Source organism: Bufo bufo, chromosome 1, assembly GCF_905171765.1.
Source record: "Bufo bufo chromosome 1, aBufBuf1.1, whole genome shotgun sequence".
NCBI lineage: Eukaryota > Metazoa > Chordata > Amphibia > Anura > Bufonidae > Bufo > Bufo bufo.
In genome coordinates, this window is record NC_053389.1 from 484,995,836 (window position 1) to 485,014,095 (window position 18,260).

Genomic DNA, 18,260 nt, shown 5'->3' on the forward strand with positions numbered 1-18,260 from the left:
GAGTAATTATTTCTCTTGTTTCTCAGGAGAGATAATTATTGTAGCCACTAGGTGGCAGTATTGCACAGTGATGCAGCCTTCTACTGGTGTAAATTGTGCAGGAGGACTCACAGTAACTTCTAAACTTCCCGGGCTGCTGGCAGTGAATGAGGAGAGAACATGTCTGGCCATCCTCCTGCCCTCCCTTCTGTCAGAAAACTGTGGTTGCTGGAGAGAAGGACTCCCCTGCGGTGCTGGGCTGATTTCTCAGGTGTGTAACAGTAGTTGGCTGTAGGAGACTGTAAGGGATAAATAGGGGATTTGTTTATAGTACACTCAGATCTGTGTATGTGTGCTGCTCTCTGCAGAGTTCAGAGTGGCATTGGGGGGACTCTTCCCTAGGTCCCCTCAATGCCTCTGCTTTAGGTGCACCCCGATTAGTGCCCCAGCTCCAGATGTCCCTCAATGCCCCCATTCTAAGTGCACCCCTAATATTGCCTCTTATCCAGTTACCCCTGCTCCAGGATCCCCACTTTTACCCTGCGTCAGGTGACCCTAATGCCTCTGTTTCAGTTATTACCCTCCGTTTGTACCCTTTGCTCACATTGCTCCTCTAGCACCTTTGCTTGGGCTTTGTTAAAGGTTATGACCTGCAAAGGGGGTTGGACTTATGAATGAAAAATTCTGCACAGTGCGTCACATTTTCCAGTATTGACACATATGGTTTACATGGCTGTGGTGATGATATTCCATATTTACAGGCATCACTGCTGCTATGTAAAGAGATATTGGTGGTGAAGTGGTGGAGGATTAAAGCGGTTGTCCAGGTTTTCAAGTTATCCTCTCCACACCATAGGGGTTTACAAAAAAAAAGGGGGGGGGGACCTAACCTGGGTTTTATCATTATGTTGAATTAAAAGTGAAGTTTTAATACACACTTTATACCTGGGTCAAGATAGGTCTAGGCCATTCTTGGCATTAATATATATGTGCATACCATAGGGGTCCAACCATTTGTGGGGTTCGATTCTGCAACCCCCACTGATCCCAGGAATGGCTCCTGTTCCCCCTTTTTATGGTGTGACAGGCTACACATACGACCTGCTGCTCCCTTCATTCTCTTTGGGACCACTGGAATTAGCCAACGCTGTTCTCTGCCATCTCCGGCGATCCCATAGAGAATGGATGGAGAAGAAGGGAATATGCTCGACCTGCCACTCAATTAAGAAGGGGGATCAGTTGGGGCTCCAGCTTTCAGACCCCCACAGATCACTAAGTTATCCTCAATCCTGTGGATACAGGAGAACTAGAAAAGTGGACACAGACCATTTAACAGGTGAGCATTTCCATTTTAATTTGACATATGTTTTGGGACAGATTTAAAATTCCTTTTTATTTTATTTTTTTACACCCAAAGAAAACCTTTAAAGATAGGGGATGTGAAAAGGTCCAACAGCTATGACACGACAGATGATAAGTGTCTGATTGATGTGGATCTGACTGCTGGGACCTCCATGATCAAGGGAATATGGTCTTAGGACCCTTGTGTACATAGTAACATAGTACATAAGGCCGAAAAAATACATTTGTCCATTCAGTTCGGCCTGTTATCCTGCAAGTTGATCCAGGGGAAGGCAAAAAAAAAAACTGTGATTTAGAAGCCAATTTTACCCACTTTAGGGGAATAAAAAATTCCTTATAGTACACTCAGATCTGTGTATGTGTGCTGCTATAAGGAATTTTTTATTCTCCTAAAGTGGGTAAAATTGGCTTCTAAATCACAGGGTTTTTTTTTGGCCATGCTTACACACTATAGGGAAAGGCTGGAAGTGCGCATAGGCCAACACCTTTACCCATAGTGTGCAAGCACGGCCACCACTGCTGAATTGCAGAGTGGTCAAAACCATGTAAACGTGCTTTGTATAACGTGATGGAAAAGAGTCAATATGGTCAATCACAATACATTAGTAAGTGCCCTGTATTAACTTTATCTACATGATAAATGCTAATTGCTGAAGTGAGACAACCCCTTTAACCTCTTTAAGTGTGCGAGACTTAATAGGGTTAGGCATAAATGTCCTATGTGTGATTGGTGTGTGCTGTATATGTTCTATGTATCAGTGGTGCATGTGCAGTAAGTGACATATGCATCAGTGGCATGTAAGCCATGTATAAGTTTCTTGTGTGCTACATGTGTCCAATGAGTAATTGGTGTGCGCTGCATGTGTCTTGTTTCTGACTGACTTAAGTGCAGGATATCCATATATGTGTAAATTCTGCCACATGTATGTTTGTGCATTTTGCTGTGAATGTCTGCCATCATACTTCATCTTTAATATTTCTGTTATCACTGTAAGTGCTCATGAACACGACCGTTGGATGTTCTGCAGTCTGCAAATTGCGGATCCGCGAAACATGGATACCGGGTGTATGCATTCCACATTATGTGGAACAGAACAGTTGGCCTCTATTAGAACAGTCCTATCCTTGTCTGTAATGCCGACAATAATAGGACATGTTCTATAATTTTGCAGAACGGCCATGCGGACATACAGACGGAGTAATATATTTTTTTTTGCGGCCCCATTGAAGTAAAGTGAACGGTACAGACATGGAAAAAAAATAAGTTTGTGTGCAAGAGCCCTAAGGTGGGCCCCCAGAATCAGTACCCCACTCCGATACTGACAAGAAACACATGCTTTTTGTTTTTTGCTCCTGCCGTTTTTGCAGCAGTCTGTAGCTCTTGGCTTTTTTTCAGGCATTTTTTTAACACTTCCTTTAGAGGGGAAAAATGCCATGAAAAAAATGCTAGTGGTAAGACACACTGGGGCACACTTTGCACAATTTGCCTCAAGAATCTAGCGTACATGATTTGCATCCCATTTATCAACTTTTACCACTTTTCTACCACTTGGAGTAAAACTGTGGCAACTTATAGGTAGAGCAAGCTTAGACTAGTTGGCTTTTTGGCGCATTGACACGTTTTTTGTGATAAATTTATGGCTCACAAAAAAATTTGGGCAGATGGACCAATTTTTGGTGCATGAGCAGAAGTCTAGTGTAAATGTGGTGCATGATTTACAATACTCTAAATGTTAAAGGTCTATGCGCCAGAATAGTTAATTTGTTTAATATTAAGACTGTGATTCATATTTGTCATCAACCTACCTGTCTGAGCTCCAGTGCCACAGTCTGGGGCTCGGGCACTGCAGCGCTGTGTCAGAAATGCTGCCAAGCCATGTCCCCCTGGTGATATGCCACCTAGACCACACCCTTTGGTGAGGTGGCACTTGGGCCATGCCCCTCGCATTAGCCTGATTAAGCCACGCCCCTGGTGATGTGTCACGAAAGCCACACCGCCTGGTGATGCAAGCGTACATGCTGGCTAGGGGAGGTTTGTAGTTATTTGTATCACCTATGTATGTTTGTGATGAAGGCAGAGTGACTGCTCAGCCTTTTTATCAGGTTCTGATCCAGGGACTCAGTGCTCTATTTAAACCACCTGCTGGCAAAACACCCTTGCCAGTTATAGGTTTTCCCTTGCTATGCTCCTGTTGCTATAGTGTGTTCTTAGATTGTTGCTATTTGGATTTGACTTTGGCTTGATTTGGACCTCTCTCTCTCTGCTCTGCGATTTTAAACCCTGTTTGAAGTCCGATTTTGACCCTTGGCTTAGCTATTTGTTACCACTCTCTTGTCTGCGATTTTTTACTGTATTTTTACTGTATTGCCCCCTCTGGCTTTGACAATTTTTTGTACAACACTTCTGTGTGTTTGTCAGTTTTGATTTTCTGTTGTGTGAACAGGTCCCTGCATTTTTTACCACGGGTGCTTGGTTTGGCTCTCTGCAATTATCCCCATAGGTACAGTCAACCAGTTGTGGAATCGCCACTTAGAGCTTGCTATGCAAGTAGGCAGAGACAGTGGGTTGGGCTCCAGTTGGGGATCACCATGTGAGTGAGTTTCCCTGTCTACGGTTGGTCGTGACATTATTCTTAGACAGTGTAGGTGGCCCAAAAAAATAAATAAAATAACCTCAGTTATTCTGGTGGTTTTTCACTGGTGAAAAGGCCAGAACAAATTTCACTTGTGTAAGGACCCTTGTCCAGGTATCAAATCTTTTAGCTCAGTTATTTGCATATGGCTAACTACCAACACCTAATCTATACTCTCTCAAAGGGGTGCACAATCGGCTTCCCACAATATGATTCTATGGGGCCCTCAACCATCAAAAGACAGAAACATGCCCTAGTGGACCCTAGTATCTTTCAGGTGACTTAGGTTCTACTTGACCCTGTGTAGATATGTGTGTGTGTGATGTTAATAGGATGTATGGTTCCCTTGAATCTAAGGACCTGTATTGCTCCTGCCAAAAAGGTAGGTTTAGTTACTAGTTTTTTTTTAAAATCTTGCAGAAATATACCATTTGGAGATCTTTTTATATTCAAATAGAAATTTATAGTTTAATACTTGTCTACTTACTGTACTCTGAAATATTCTCCTTTGTATAATAGTAGAGGGAAAGAATCTATAGTCCTGGCTTGTCATTGTAGTGTTTGTCATATATAAGATGGGTCGGAGGTGCAATTGCAAATACTTAATATTAAATAATTGCAATAATTATTGCAATTATTATTATTTACAATAATATTTAATATTTAAAGATTTGGGAGAAATGATTCTAAATACTCAGAGAGGTTATGCCATAATTGATGTAAAATAGAAAATCAGTCTCTTTCTAACAAAAGAAGAACCAGCCCTGTACCTCACATGGATCCAAAGTTCACAGAGTTGTAGATGGAAATGTTTAAAAGAGTGTCGGAATATATTGACACAAAGAATGTTTATTTCACGTTGCGCTAAAATGTTATTGACTCATAGAATAATGGTAACATGCCAGTTTTAGTGCACAGTGAACTCTGTAAATATAAAACCCCCAAAAAAACTATTTCCCATACATGATATGGTAACCTAAATGCCTACATGTATCCTATAAAGTCCCATAGCAAGTATTAAAATGGTGTCACCTTTATGGTAGTTTTTAATACTACCCTACTCTCAGCTCCCTGGGACAGGAGAATTTGGTGCAATTATGCCCCATCTATTTTCTGTCACTTCTGAGATAATGTCCCACGCCACCATTTGTGAGACTTGTTAAGAGAAGATTTCTGCTCACAATCATTGATGGCCAGTTTGCAAGGGAACAAATGCAGTCACCGGGAGCAGGCAGTTCCGAGAACAGCCCGATGAAGGCCCCCGGTGGCTGTTCTCAGAACTGCCTGCTCCCGATGACCGCATTTGTTTCAGACCGGCTCGCGGCACAGGTAAGGACTTTCCTGTGCATCGCCGGACTTGTGAGTTAAGATGGCAGCCCGCATGTGTTCGCGGGCGAACACGGTGAACTGGCCATCACTACTCACAATCTCGTCATCCAAATAAACCCTTTTCTCTATGGCCCTTTACTAGCTACCTAAAATTGTTCTCCATGGGCCCAGCTGCATAGCATGCTTCTATAATATGTATTCCCTTGTGATCACTATATTGTCCAAATTGGGCAACCACTTTATTATTAAATAAAGTTTTCTTCATGCATCTTCTTCAATCCCTCAAATAAGAAATACTTCTTCTTTTTAAACTGTGGATTGATAGGTACAAATATACATAAAGAGTGAAGTACGTTTCTTTTAAAAATATCACAGAAATCATATTAATCACATAGTAATCATCAAGAGATCATGGGGTTGAAAAGCTTTGTCAGACAACATGTTGAAAAGTGCATAAAAAGAAATGTTCCACCCATGAGAAATCACAGCGCAGGGCCTATGATATTGCTTTGGATTTTATCTTAACTATTCTCTAAAGAACCTACTTTTATGTAAATGTGTATTTTTGCAGAATAAAGCTAGCATGTTGGCTTGTGAATAGAAATGCTCACTGTAATTATTCTCCACATTGACAGCGTTATTTATGAGTTCTGTATGAATAATTGATAATAATTTAGCATAACAATACTTTTTCGGCATTTTATGATAGTGTTTGAGTTAAAACTAGAGTGTTTAAAAGTGTGCAGAAAAGTAAAAGGATATTTAGCAGAGCGCAGCAGCAATAGATCTGCAATATTAATTGTCTGTTGAGAAAATTACTTAAACAAGGTTTATTTTATGCCGCAGTTTAGCTCTATATAAATAACATGTGCATGAGAAATACTGTAGAGAAGCTGTGCTGCAGTTTTATATTCTGACAAGTATTATTTTTATGCATTAGGAGAAGAAAAAAAACCTCAATAATAAATTTTTCCCTTTTGAGTGTTCCAGAACACCCTACCTGCATATAAAATTGACATATCCATTTTGCTAATACAGTGTAGCATCATATCTTTTGCAAACACATGTGAGTAATTCCGTTGAAATATTTTCTTGACTTTTAAAACAGCATAAATCTCTTTTGGAGCTAAGGAATAAAAAAAAAACATTGTAGTGTAGGGATGAATCTTTTTTGGTTTAAAAAACAACAACGTTATCTTGTGTTCCTATAAGTGTCTGAGCATCCTACGTTTTTCCATCTGCAGCTCATATTACAAGAAGTGATAAATCTTCTAAACTGGTCATGTATTTCTTTTCCTTTTTAGGTGAGATTATATGCACGACCGGACGCAATAAGAAGAGGATCTGGGGACTATGCCCTTAATATAACAAAAAGGCTTTTGGAATTCTATGAGGATTACTTCAAGGTTCCCTATTCTTTGCCAAAATTAGGTAAGGGTGAGAAACTTACATATTGAATAACATTGGCTTTTCATTTATTTCCAATGATATACTATAAAATGTCCATTATGCAGTCAGTGTTCTCAATCTGAAGATTTACTATAGTTATCCTGAAAAACTTCTGAGAGCACCTATTAAAAGGCAGAGCTGTATTTTAAGTGCAATGTAAAGGGCAGGTTAGGATATGTCAAACTGTCACTTGGTATGTTTGATGTTTTTCTCTATCTATAGCACCTAAAACAACCTTGAATGATAAACGAAAAGTCAGATCGTAGAAGGTCTACTTTAAAACTAGTGATATAGAATGTTTGTATTTAAAATGTATGTATGTGTATATTTTAAATTCTGTTCTTTCTGAAATGAAACCTCTCTCATATTTCTGTTACCTTTTTCCTAATTGTTCAGGGTAAATATGTGTTGTCAGGGAAGGGCCCAATATTGTATTCTGATATGAATGTGTTGTGCTGGCTAATCGCAAATCACACCAAAGCAGCACGTTGCTTATAGCCAGATCGGATATTTCTGCAACATGCCTTGGAACTGAAACAACTAGCTCTATATCTTTTTTTTTTTTTAATATCTTTATTACTTGAAGTATATAAGAAAACAAAAAATTACAGTACAAAAATATTTTTTTCCTTTTTTCCTTCCCCCTTACCCCCGTACCCACCCCCCTCCCCATACCTGTGGTGCGTCAAGAAGAAAAAAAAAAAAAAAGAAAAAAAAAAAAAAAAAAGAAAGATTATTATCCAAACTAATCAAATCCTCCAACCGCCCCATATCTTGATCCACTTCTCCTCAGCTTCCCTCTGTTTGTACATAATTTTCTCATAGTTTTTTACCTTGTTAGTTAGGTTTATCCATGTATTTATCTCTGGAATATATCGAGCAAACCAGGTCCGACTGACCAAAACTCTGGCCAACATCAGTATTCTACCTAGGAAAATCTTTTGATACTTATGGTTATTTATTTTGGAAAGATCGTTGAGCACAAACACTTGTGGTTCAAGAGGAATTCGTATTTTTAATTTGTAGCGGATAAAGTTATGAATGCTATTCCAGTATTTTATAAGTTCTGGGCAAGTCCAGATCATATGAAGATAATCCGCACCTGAGGTGTCACATTTAGGGCAGTTAGACGTGTCTCTTAATCCACAATTATTCATCCATAAAGGGGTAACATATAGTCTGTGACAAATATTAAAATGTACTAGCACATGGTTAAAGTTCTGGGATAGTGAACCTAGATTCCCAAAAATATTCTCCCACCCTTCTATTTGTATATTCGGACAATCCATCTCCCACGCTCTTTGTCCTGGTGATTGTGTATCGCTAAATCGTGCCTTAAGTAATAGCTTATATATATTTGAAATCTTCATTCTATGCGGTGTCCCCCCTACCCAATCATTCAAAAAAGATGAACTATCTATATCCAACACAGATTTATCATCCAAACTGGATAATGCTGAACGCAATTGAAAATATCTAAACCATGAAACATTTTCTATAATATGTGATATCTCTATAAATGACTTAATCTCTCTATCCTTAATTACCTGTGAAATATACAAAATTTTATCTAGCTAGCTCTATATCTGAAAAGAAGCAGCCTTCAATCTAAGCAACATGGTACAGATTAATCAATCCTGTAGATAGTGTACAGTTACTCAAGTAGGCTATGGGTACGGCCACAAATTTAAGTTTATTGCAGTTTCTAGGAGTGAATTCAAAAGAGGTGGTCATATCTATTCTTTATAATTTCTCTAGTTTTATGATCTGTTTCTGCCAAAATTTATCATAGTGTCTGCTGCATGATGGTGCATGGTTAGACACTTTTTTCTAACTTTATACCATCTATTTGTAGGCCTGCATTTTGTACAAACTTTTGCCACATGTCACAACCTAAGTCTTGTCCACTTCCTGCTATGCCAGATTCCCTTTTGTGATAAGCCATTCCCTTTATCAAGTGAAACATAGCAGATTCATCTTTTTGGCACATAGGTCTATACCTTAATGCAACGTTATACCCCAGAAATGGGCCCTATCTTTTTATATATACTAGGCATAGTCACATTGGTAAATATGGGTCTATGTTTATGGGGTGGTTTCTGTAGTGACCCTTAAGGTAATTTCTGAAGAACCAGGTTTCCAAAGGTATGGCAGGCAAACAGCAAACTTGAGACCTGAGTGTTTTTAGCATATCTTTATATGCAGATCCCAGTACAGTACTGTTTATACAGATTAGAGATGAGCAAATTTCTTAGTTTGAAATTCGTTCACACTTCATTTGTTGGTAAAGGCTGATTTGCGTTATGGATTCCGTTAGCATGGATCATAGCGCAATTCTATGACGGAATGCATAAGGGAATGCCTTTAGAGGCATTCCGTTTTTCATTCCGTCATAATAGAGGTCTAGGGGCTGCAAAAAGGATCCGTCCCGTATCCGTAATGCAGGGGAGAACTCCCCTGAAAATCTGTTTTACAGCCCATAGACTTCTATTATGACGGAGTGAATAATGGAATGCCTCTAAAGGCATTCCCTTATGCATTCCGTCATAGAATTGCGCTATGATCCATGTTAACGGAATCCATAACGCAAATCACCCTTTACCAACAAAGTGTGAACGAATTTCACATGCAAAAATTTGCTCATCTCTAATACATATATACTGGAAACTTGCCAAAACTTTGTGTTCCCCAATACTTTGAACTCCATTTGAAAAAAATGATAAAAGTAGAATTAGAAAATCCATAAATTAGAAATTTTGCTCTTGCCTACAGGGATCAAAAGGTTCACTTTTTGAAAGCATAAAACTGTGTAATGCTTTATCTTAAGGTCAGTGTCATTGACCTTGCATACGGTGCTTGAGGAAAAAAGATAACTTCTGTATGAATATATGTATTGCTCAAAAATGATTCTCAGATCAAAAAATAAAAGTTAAAATCATGACATCTAACTACTATTGAACTGTACCTTATGGGTAGAATATATCATATCATATCTGATTAGAATTGATCTTTAGGGATGAGCGAACCCGAACTGTATATAGCGAACCCGAACATTTTCGTAAAAGTCTGGGTTCGGGTTCGGTGTTCGGCGCTTTCTTGGCGCTTTTTGAAAGGCTACAAAGCAGCCAATCAACAAGCGTCATACTACTTGCCCCAAGAGGCCATCACAGCCTTGCCTACTATTGGCATGGCTGTGATTGGCCAGTGCAGCATGTGACCCAGCCTCTATATAAGCTTGGGTCACGTAGCGCTGCACGTCACTCTGCTGATACAAGTGTAGGGAGAGGTTGCAGCTGCGACGTTAGGGCGAGATTAGGCAGTGATTAACTCCTCCAAAAGACTTCATTCAGTGATCGATCTACAGCTGTGGATCATTGAAATGCTGCTATTCAATTGCTCAGTGTTTTTAGGGTGCCCAGAGCGTTTTTCAGTCACTTTTTTCTGGGGTGATTGGCGGCCATTTTGTGGCTTGCTTGTGCGCCAGCACAAGCTGCCACCAAGTACATTTAACCATCAATAGTGTGGTTATTTTTTGCTATATCCTACATCAGGGTCAAGCTTTCATCAAGTGCATTTAACCATCAATAGTGTGGTTATTTTTTGGCCATATACTACATCAGGGGCAAGCTGACCTTGTCACCCAAGTGCATTTAACCATCAATAATGTGGTTATTTTTTGCTATATCCTACATCAGGGTCAAGCTTTCATCAAGTGCATTTAACCATCAATAGTGTGGTTATTTTTTGGCCATATACTACATCAGGGGAAAGTTGAGCCTGTCACAAAGTGCATTTAACCATCAATAGTGTGGTTATTTTTTGGCCATATACTACATCAGGGGCAAGTTGAGCCTGTCACCCAGCGCCTAAAAAATAGGCCTCACATTTATATTAATCCAAATCTGTCATTACAGCTTTAGCTGGTCAAGTTATTTTTAGTGACCGTCAAAGCACAGTTTTTGTTCTGGGTTGAAAAACAATTCCCAAATTTGCAATTCTCAAAATTAGTGGTTTCTGCTGTATCAGGCCTACTTTAAATCTATCCCTAAAAGGGTATATTAGATTCAAGGTGCTGATAGGGTAATTCTCAAAAACTTAACACACACGCTACAGTGCAGATCCAAGTCTAATTCTGTGATTGAACGTATACCTGTCACCCAGCGCCTAAATAATAGGCCTCACATTTATATTCATCCAAATCTGTACTGTTTTAGCTGGTCAAGTTAGTTTTACTGTCCGTCAAAGCACAGTTTTTGTTCTGGGTTGAAAAACAATTCCCAAATTTGCAATTCTCAAAATTAGTGGTTTCTGCTGTATCAGGCCTACTTTAAATCTATCCCTAAAAGGGTATATTAGATTCAAGGTGCTGATAGGGTAATTCTCAAAAACTTAACACACACGCTACAGTGCAGATCCAAGTCTAATTCTGTGATTGAACGTATACCTGTCACCCAGCGCCTAAATAATAGGCCTCACATTTATATTCATCCAAATCTGTACTGTTTTAGCTGGTCAAGTTAGTTTTACTGTCCGTCAAAGCACAGTTTTTGTTCTGGGTTGAAAAACAATTCCCAAATTTGCAATTCTCAAAATTAGTGGTTTCTGCTGTATCAGGCCTACTTTAAATCTATCCCTAAAAGGGTATATTAGATTCAAGGTGCTGATAGGGTAATTCTCAAAAACTTAACACACATGCTACAGTGCAGATCCAAGTCTAATTCTGTGATTAAACGTATACCTGTAACCCAGCGCCTAAATAATAGGCCTCACATTTATATTCATCCAAATCTGTACTGTTTTAGCTGGTCAAGTTAGTTTTACTGTCCGTCAAAGCACAGTTTTTGTTCTGGGTTGAAAAACAATTCCAAAATTTGCAATTCTCAAAATTAGTGGTTTCTGCTGTATCAGGCCTACTTTAAATCTATCCCTAAAAGGGTATATTAGATTCAAGTTGCTGATAGGGTAATTCTCAAAAACTTAACACACACGCTACAGTGCAGATCCAAGTCTAATTCTTTGATTAAACGTATACCTGTCACCCAGCGCCTAAATAATAGGGCTCACATTTATATTCATCCAAATCTGTACTGTTTTAGCTGGTCAAGTTAGTTTTACTGTCCGTCAAAGCACAGTTTTTGTTCTGGGTTGAAAAACAATTCCCAAATTTGCAATTCTCAAAATTAGTGGTTTCTGCTGTATCAGGCCTACTTTAAATCTATCCCTAAAAGGGTATATTAGATTCAAGGTGCTGATAGGGTAATTCTCAAGAACTTTACACACACGCTACAGTGCAGATCCAAGTCTAATTCTGTCCGTAAAGATATACCTATCACCCAGCGCCTAAATAATAGGCCTCAAATTTATATTCAGCTAAATCTGTCATTACTGGTGTGCGTGTATTAGTGTAATACGGTACCTAAATAGATAGCCAGATAGACTTAGTGTTAGGTGTCTGTAAAAAAAGGCCTGAATTTAAATTCAATACATTGGCCCGAATAATATTTTTCTTATTGTGGTGAACGGTAACAATGAGGAAAACATCTAGTAAGGGACGCGGACATGGACGCGGACATGGTCGTGGTGGTGTTAGTGGACCCTCTGGTGCTGGGAGAGGACGTGGCCGTTCTGCCACAGCCACACGTCCTAGTGTACCAACTACCTCAGGTCCCAGTAGCCGCCAGAATTTTCAGCCATATTTGGTGGCGCCCAATGCCGTTCTAAGGATGGTAAGGCCTGAGCAGGTACAGGCATTAGTCAATTGGGTGGCCGACAGTGCATCCAGCACGTTCACATTATCTCCCACCCAGTCTTCTGCAGAAAGCGCACAGATGGCGCATGAAAACCAAGCACATCAGTCTGTCACATCACCCCCATGCATATCAGGGAAACTGTCTGAGCCTCAAGTTATGCAGCAGTCTCTTATGCTGTTTGAAGACACTGCTGGCAGGGTTTCCCAAGGGCATCCACCTAGCCCTTCCCCAGGGGTGGAAGAGATAGAATGCACTAACGCACAACCACTTATGTTTCCTCAAGATGAGGACATGGGAATACCACCTCAGCACGTCTCTGATGATGACGAAACACAGGTGCCAACTGCTACATCTTTCTGCAGTGTGCAGACTGAACAGGAGGTCAGGGATCAAGATTGGGTGGAAGACGATTCAGGGGACGATGAGGTCCTAGACCCCACATGGAATGAAGGTCGTGCCACTGATTTTCACAGTTCGGAGGAAGAGGCAGTGGTGAGACCGAGCCAAAAGCGTAGCAAAAGATAAAGAGGGAGCAGTGGGCAAAAGCAGAACACCCGCCGCCAAGAGACTCCGCCTGCTACTGAGCGCCGCCATCTGGGACCGAGCACCCCAAAGGCAGCTTCAAGGAGTTCCCTGGCATGGCACTTCTTCAAACAATGTGCTGACGACAAGAGTGGTTTGCACGCTGTGCCATCAGAGCCTGAAGCGAGGCATTAACGTTCTGAACCTTAGCACAACCTGCATGACCAGGCACCTGCATGCAAAGCATGAACTGCAGTGGAGTAAACACCTCAAAAACAAGGAAGTCACTCAGGCTCCCCCTGCTACCTCTTCTGCTGCTGCCGCCTCGGCCTCTTCTGCTGCTGCCGCCGCCTTGGCCTCTTCCTCCGCCTCTGGAGGAACGTTGGCACCTGCCGCCCAGCAAACATGGGATGTACCACCAACACCACCACCTGCGTCACCAAGCATCTCAACCATGTCACATGGCAGCGTTCAGCTCTACATCTCACAAACATTTGAGAGAAAGCGTAAATTCCCACCTAGCCACCCTCGATCCCTGGCCCTGAATGCCAGCATTTCTAAACTACTGGCCTATGAAATGCTGTCATTTAGGCTGGTGGAGACAGACAGCTTCAAACAGCTCATGTCGCTTGCTGTCCCACAGTATGTTGTTCCAAGCCGGCACTACTTCTCCAAGAGAGCCGTGCCTTCCCTGCACAACCAAGTATCCGATAAAATCAAGTGTGCACTGCGCAACGCCATCTGTGGCAAGGTCCACCTAACCACAGACACGTGGACCAGTAAGCACGGCCAGGGATGCTATATCTCCCTAACTGCACACTGGGTAAATGTAGTGGCGGCTGGGCCCCAGGCGGAGAGCTGTTTGGCGCACGTCCTTCCGCCGCCAAGGATCGCAGGGCAACATTCTTTGCCTCCTGTCTCCTCCTCCTCCTACTCAGCTTCCTCCTCCTCTTCTTCCACCTGCTCATCCAGTCAGCCACACACCTTTACCACCAACTTCAGCACAGCCCGGGGTAAACGTCAGCAGGCCGTTCTAAAACTCATATGTTTGGGGGACAGGCCCCACACCGCGCAGGAGTTGTGGCGGGGTATAGAACAACAGACCGACGAGTGGTTGCTGCCGGTGAGCCTCAAGCCTGGCCTGGGGGTGTGCGATAATGGGCGAAATCTCGTTGCAGCTCTGGGACTAGCCGGTTTGACGCACATCCCTTGCCTGGCGCATGTGCTGAATTTGGTGGTGCAGAAGTTTATTCACAACTACCCCGACATGTCAGAGCTGCTGCATAAAGTGCGGGCCGTTTGTTCGCGCTTCCGGCGTTCACATCCTGCCGCTGCTCGCCTGTCTGCGCTACAGCGTAACTTCGGGCTTCCCGCTCACCGCCTCATATGCGACATGCCCACCAGGTGGAACTCCACCTTGCACATGCTGGACAGACTGTGCGAGCAGCAGCAGGCCATAGTGGAGTTTCTGTTAACCTACAAAAAGGCAGCTCTGTCAACTAAGACAGCTAAAGTACCCACTTGTACCACATCCAGAGTAAACTAAAAACCAAACAAGTGGAATATAGTGTCACAAAATATCATTTATTAATAAAATATAAAAAAATCTGGAGAACAACGGGATGTTATACAGTACACGGAGAAGCACAAGGCCAGCAGCATCAAAAACACCACCATGAAACTGCGCAATGTGTGGCGCAGAATGGTATGACCCAAAGATAGAGCTAAGACTCTGGGATAGCCAAATAGATATCACATATGAAAGGTCTCCCCAATACGGGTGTAGTATGCAGAGTACCACAGACCAAATACGGGTGTAGTATGCAAAGTACCACAGACCAATTATGGTAAACCCAGAGCCGTAGCTGGCAAGCACGGAAATTATGTAGGCACCACAATCAGCCAATAAAAAATAATACAATGAATGTAGATCACTGGCTGAAAAAAATAACAAACGTGCGCCTAAGTACAGAGGCCCCAGTGTGGATACATACGAGGGTGCCCTGCACGCAGCATGAAACCGTGCTAATAGCGGGACGTACCTGAAGACATGGTGGTGGGATGAATGACAGGCCCTGAGCGCGAGACCTCGACGCGCGTTTCACCTCAGCGGCTTCGTCAGGTGATAGTGGAGTTTCAGCTGCAGCACGCACGGGTCAGTCGCACTGCGGAACAGCACCACTTCACCACCAATGACTGGGCCTCCATGCGAGACCTGTGTGCCCTGTTGCGCTGTTTCGAGTACTCCACACACATGGCCAGTGGCGATGACGCCGTTATCAGCGTTACAATACCACTTCTATGTCTCCTTGAGAAAACACTTAGGCCGATGATGGAAGTGGAGGTGGCCCAGGAGGAGGAGGAAGAGGGGTCATTTTTAGCACTTTCAGGCCAGTCTCTTCGAAGTGACTCAGAGGGAGGTTTTTTGCAACAGCAGAGGCCAGGTACAAATGTGGCCAGACAGGGCCCACTACTGGAGGACGAGGAGGACGAGGATGAGGAGGAGGTGGAGGAGGATGAGGATGAAGCAGGTTCACAGCGGGCTGGCACCCAACGCAGCTCGGGCCCATCACTGGTGCGTGGCTGGGGGGAAACGCAGGACGATGAAGATACGCCTCCCACAGAGGACAGCTTATCCTTACCTCTGGGCAGCCTGGCACACATGAGCGACTACATGCTGCAGTGCCTGCGCAACGACAGCAGAGTTGCCCACATTTGAATGTGTGCGGACTACTGGGTTGCCACCCTGCTGGATCCACGGTACAAAGACAATGTGCCCACCTTACTTCATGCACTGGAGCGTGATAGTAAGATGCGCGAGTACAAGCGCACGTTGGTAGACGCGCTACTGAGAGCATTCCCAAATGTCACAGGGGAACAAGTGAAAGCCCAAGGCGAAGGCAGAGGAGGAGCAAGAGGTCGCCAACGCAGCTGTGTCACGGCCAGCTCCTCTGAGGGCAGGGTTAGCATGGCAGAGATGTGGAAAAGTTTTGTCACCACGCCACAGCTAACTGCACCACCACCTGATACGGAACGTGTTAGCAGGAGGCAACATTTCAATAACATGGTGGAACAGTACCTGTGCACACCCCTCCACGTACTGACTGATGGTTCGGCCCCATTCAACTTCTGGGTCTCCAAATTGTCCACGTGGCCAGAGCTAGCCTTTTATGCCTTGGAGGTGCTGGCCTGCCCGGCGGCCAGCGTTTTGTCTGAACGTGTATTCAGCACGGCAGGGGGCGTCATTACAGACAAACGCAGCCGCCTGTCTACAGCCAATGTGGACAAGCTGACGTTCATAAAAATGAACCAGGCATGGATCCCACAGGACCTGTCCATCCCTTGTGCAGATTAGACATTAACTACCTCCCCTTAACAATATATTATTCTACTCCAGGGCACTTCCTCATTCAATCCTATTTTTATTTTCATTTTACCATTATATTGCGGGGCAACCCAAAGTTGAATAAACCTCTCCTCTGTCTGGGTGCCGGGGCCTAAAAATATCTGACAGTGGCCTGTTCCAGTGGTGGGTGACATGAAGCCTGATTCTCTGCTATGACATGAAGACTGATTCTCTGCTGACCTGAAGCCTGAATCTCTGTTATGGGACCTCTCTCCTCTGCCTGGGTGCCTGGGCCTAAATATGTCACAGTGGCCTGTTCCAGTGGTGGGTGTTGTGAAGCCTGATTCTCTGCTATGACATGAAGACTGATTCTGTGCTGACATGAAGCCTGAATCTCTGGTATGGGACCTCTCTCCTCTGCCTGGGTGCCGGGGCCTAAAAATATCTGACAGTGGCCTGTTCCAGTGGTGGGTGACGTGAAGCCTGATTCTCTGCTATGACATGAAGACTGATTCTCTGCTGACATGAAGCCTGAATCTCTGTTATGGGACCTCTCTCCTCTGCCTGGGTGCATGGGCCTAAATATGTGACAGTGGCCTGTTCCAGTGGTGGGTGACGTGAAGCCTGATTCTCTGCTATGACATGAAGACTGATTCTCTGCTGACATGAATCCTGAATCTCTGTTATGGGACCTCTCTCCTCTGCCTGGGTGCCTGGGCCTAAATATGTGACAGTGGCCTGTTCCAGTGGTGGGTGACGTGAAGCCTGATTCTCTGCTATGACATGAAGACTGATTCTCTGCTGACATGAAGCCAGATTCTCTGTTACGGGACCTCTCTCCTCTGCCTGGGTGCCTGGGCCTAAATATGTGACAGTGGCCTGCTCCAGTGGTGGGTGACGTGAAGCCTGATTCTCTGCTATGATATGCAGACTGATTCTCTGCTGACATGAAGCCAGATTCTCTGTTACGGGACCTCTCTCCTCTGCCTGGGTGCCTTGGCCTAAATATCTGACAATGGACTGTTCCAGTGTTGGGTGACATAAAGCCTGATTCTCTGCTATGACATGCAGACTGATTCTCTGCTGACATGAAGCCAGATTCTCTGTTACGGGACCTCTCTCCTCTGCCTGGGTGCCTGGGCCTAAATATCTGACAATGGACTGTTCCAGTGTTGGGTGACTTAAAGCATAATTCTCTGCTATGACATGCAGACTGATTCTCTGCTGACATGAAGCCAGATTCTCTGTTACGGGACCTCTCTCCTCTGCCTGGGTGCCTGGGCCTAAATATCTGACAATGGACTGTTCCAGTGTTGGGTGACGTAAAGCATGATTCTCTGCTATGACATGAAGACTGATTCTCTGCTGACATGAAGCCAGATTCTCTGTTACGAGACCTCTCTCCTCTGCCTGGGTGCCTGGGCCTAAATATGTGACAGTGGCCTGTTCCAGTGGTGGGTGACGTGAAGCCTGATTCTCTGTTATGACATGAAGACTGATTCTCTGCTGACATAAGGCCAGATTCTCTGTTACGGGACCTCTCTCCTCTGCCTGGGTGCCTGGGCCTAAATATGTAACAGTGGCCTGTTCCAGTGGTGGGTGACGTGAAGCCTGATTCCCTGCTATGACATGAAGACTGATTCTGTGCTGACATGAAGCCTGAATCTCTGTTATGGGACCTCTCTCCTCTGCCTGGGTGCCGGGGCCTAAAAATATCTGACAGTGGCCTGTTCCAGTGGTGGGTGACTTTAAGCCTGATTCTCTGCTATGACATGAAGACTGATTCTCTGCTGACATGAAGCCTGAATCTCTGTTATGGGACCTCTCTCCTCTGCCTGGGTGCCTGGGCCTAAATATGTGACAGTAACCTGTTCCAGTGGTGGGTGACGT

At 43.4% G+C, this 18,260-nt stretch overlaps 1 protein-coding gene across 1 annotated transcript in view; it reads left to right on the forward strand.

Annotated features, from left to right (window-relative positions):
• The window catches only part of TRHDE (thyrotropin releasing hormone degrading enzyme), a 1,599,235-nt gene that overhangs the window by 383,410 nt on the left and 1,197,565 nt on the right, over nt 1-18,260 (forward strand). The window contains exon 3 of the mRNA XM_040410016.1: nt 6,608-6,734. Coding sequence (XP_040265950.1) covers nt 6,608-6,734 — 127 coding nt within the window. The remainder of the gene's footprint in view (nt 1-6,607; nt 6,735-18,260) is intronic.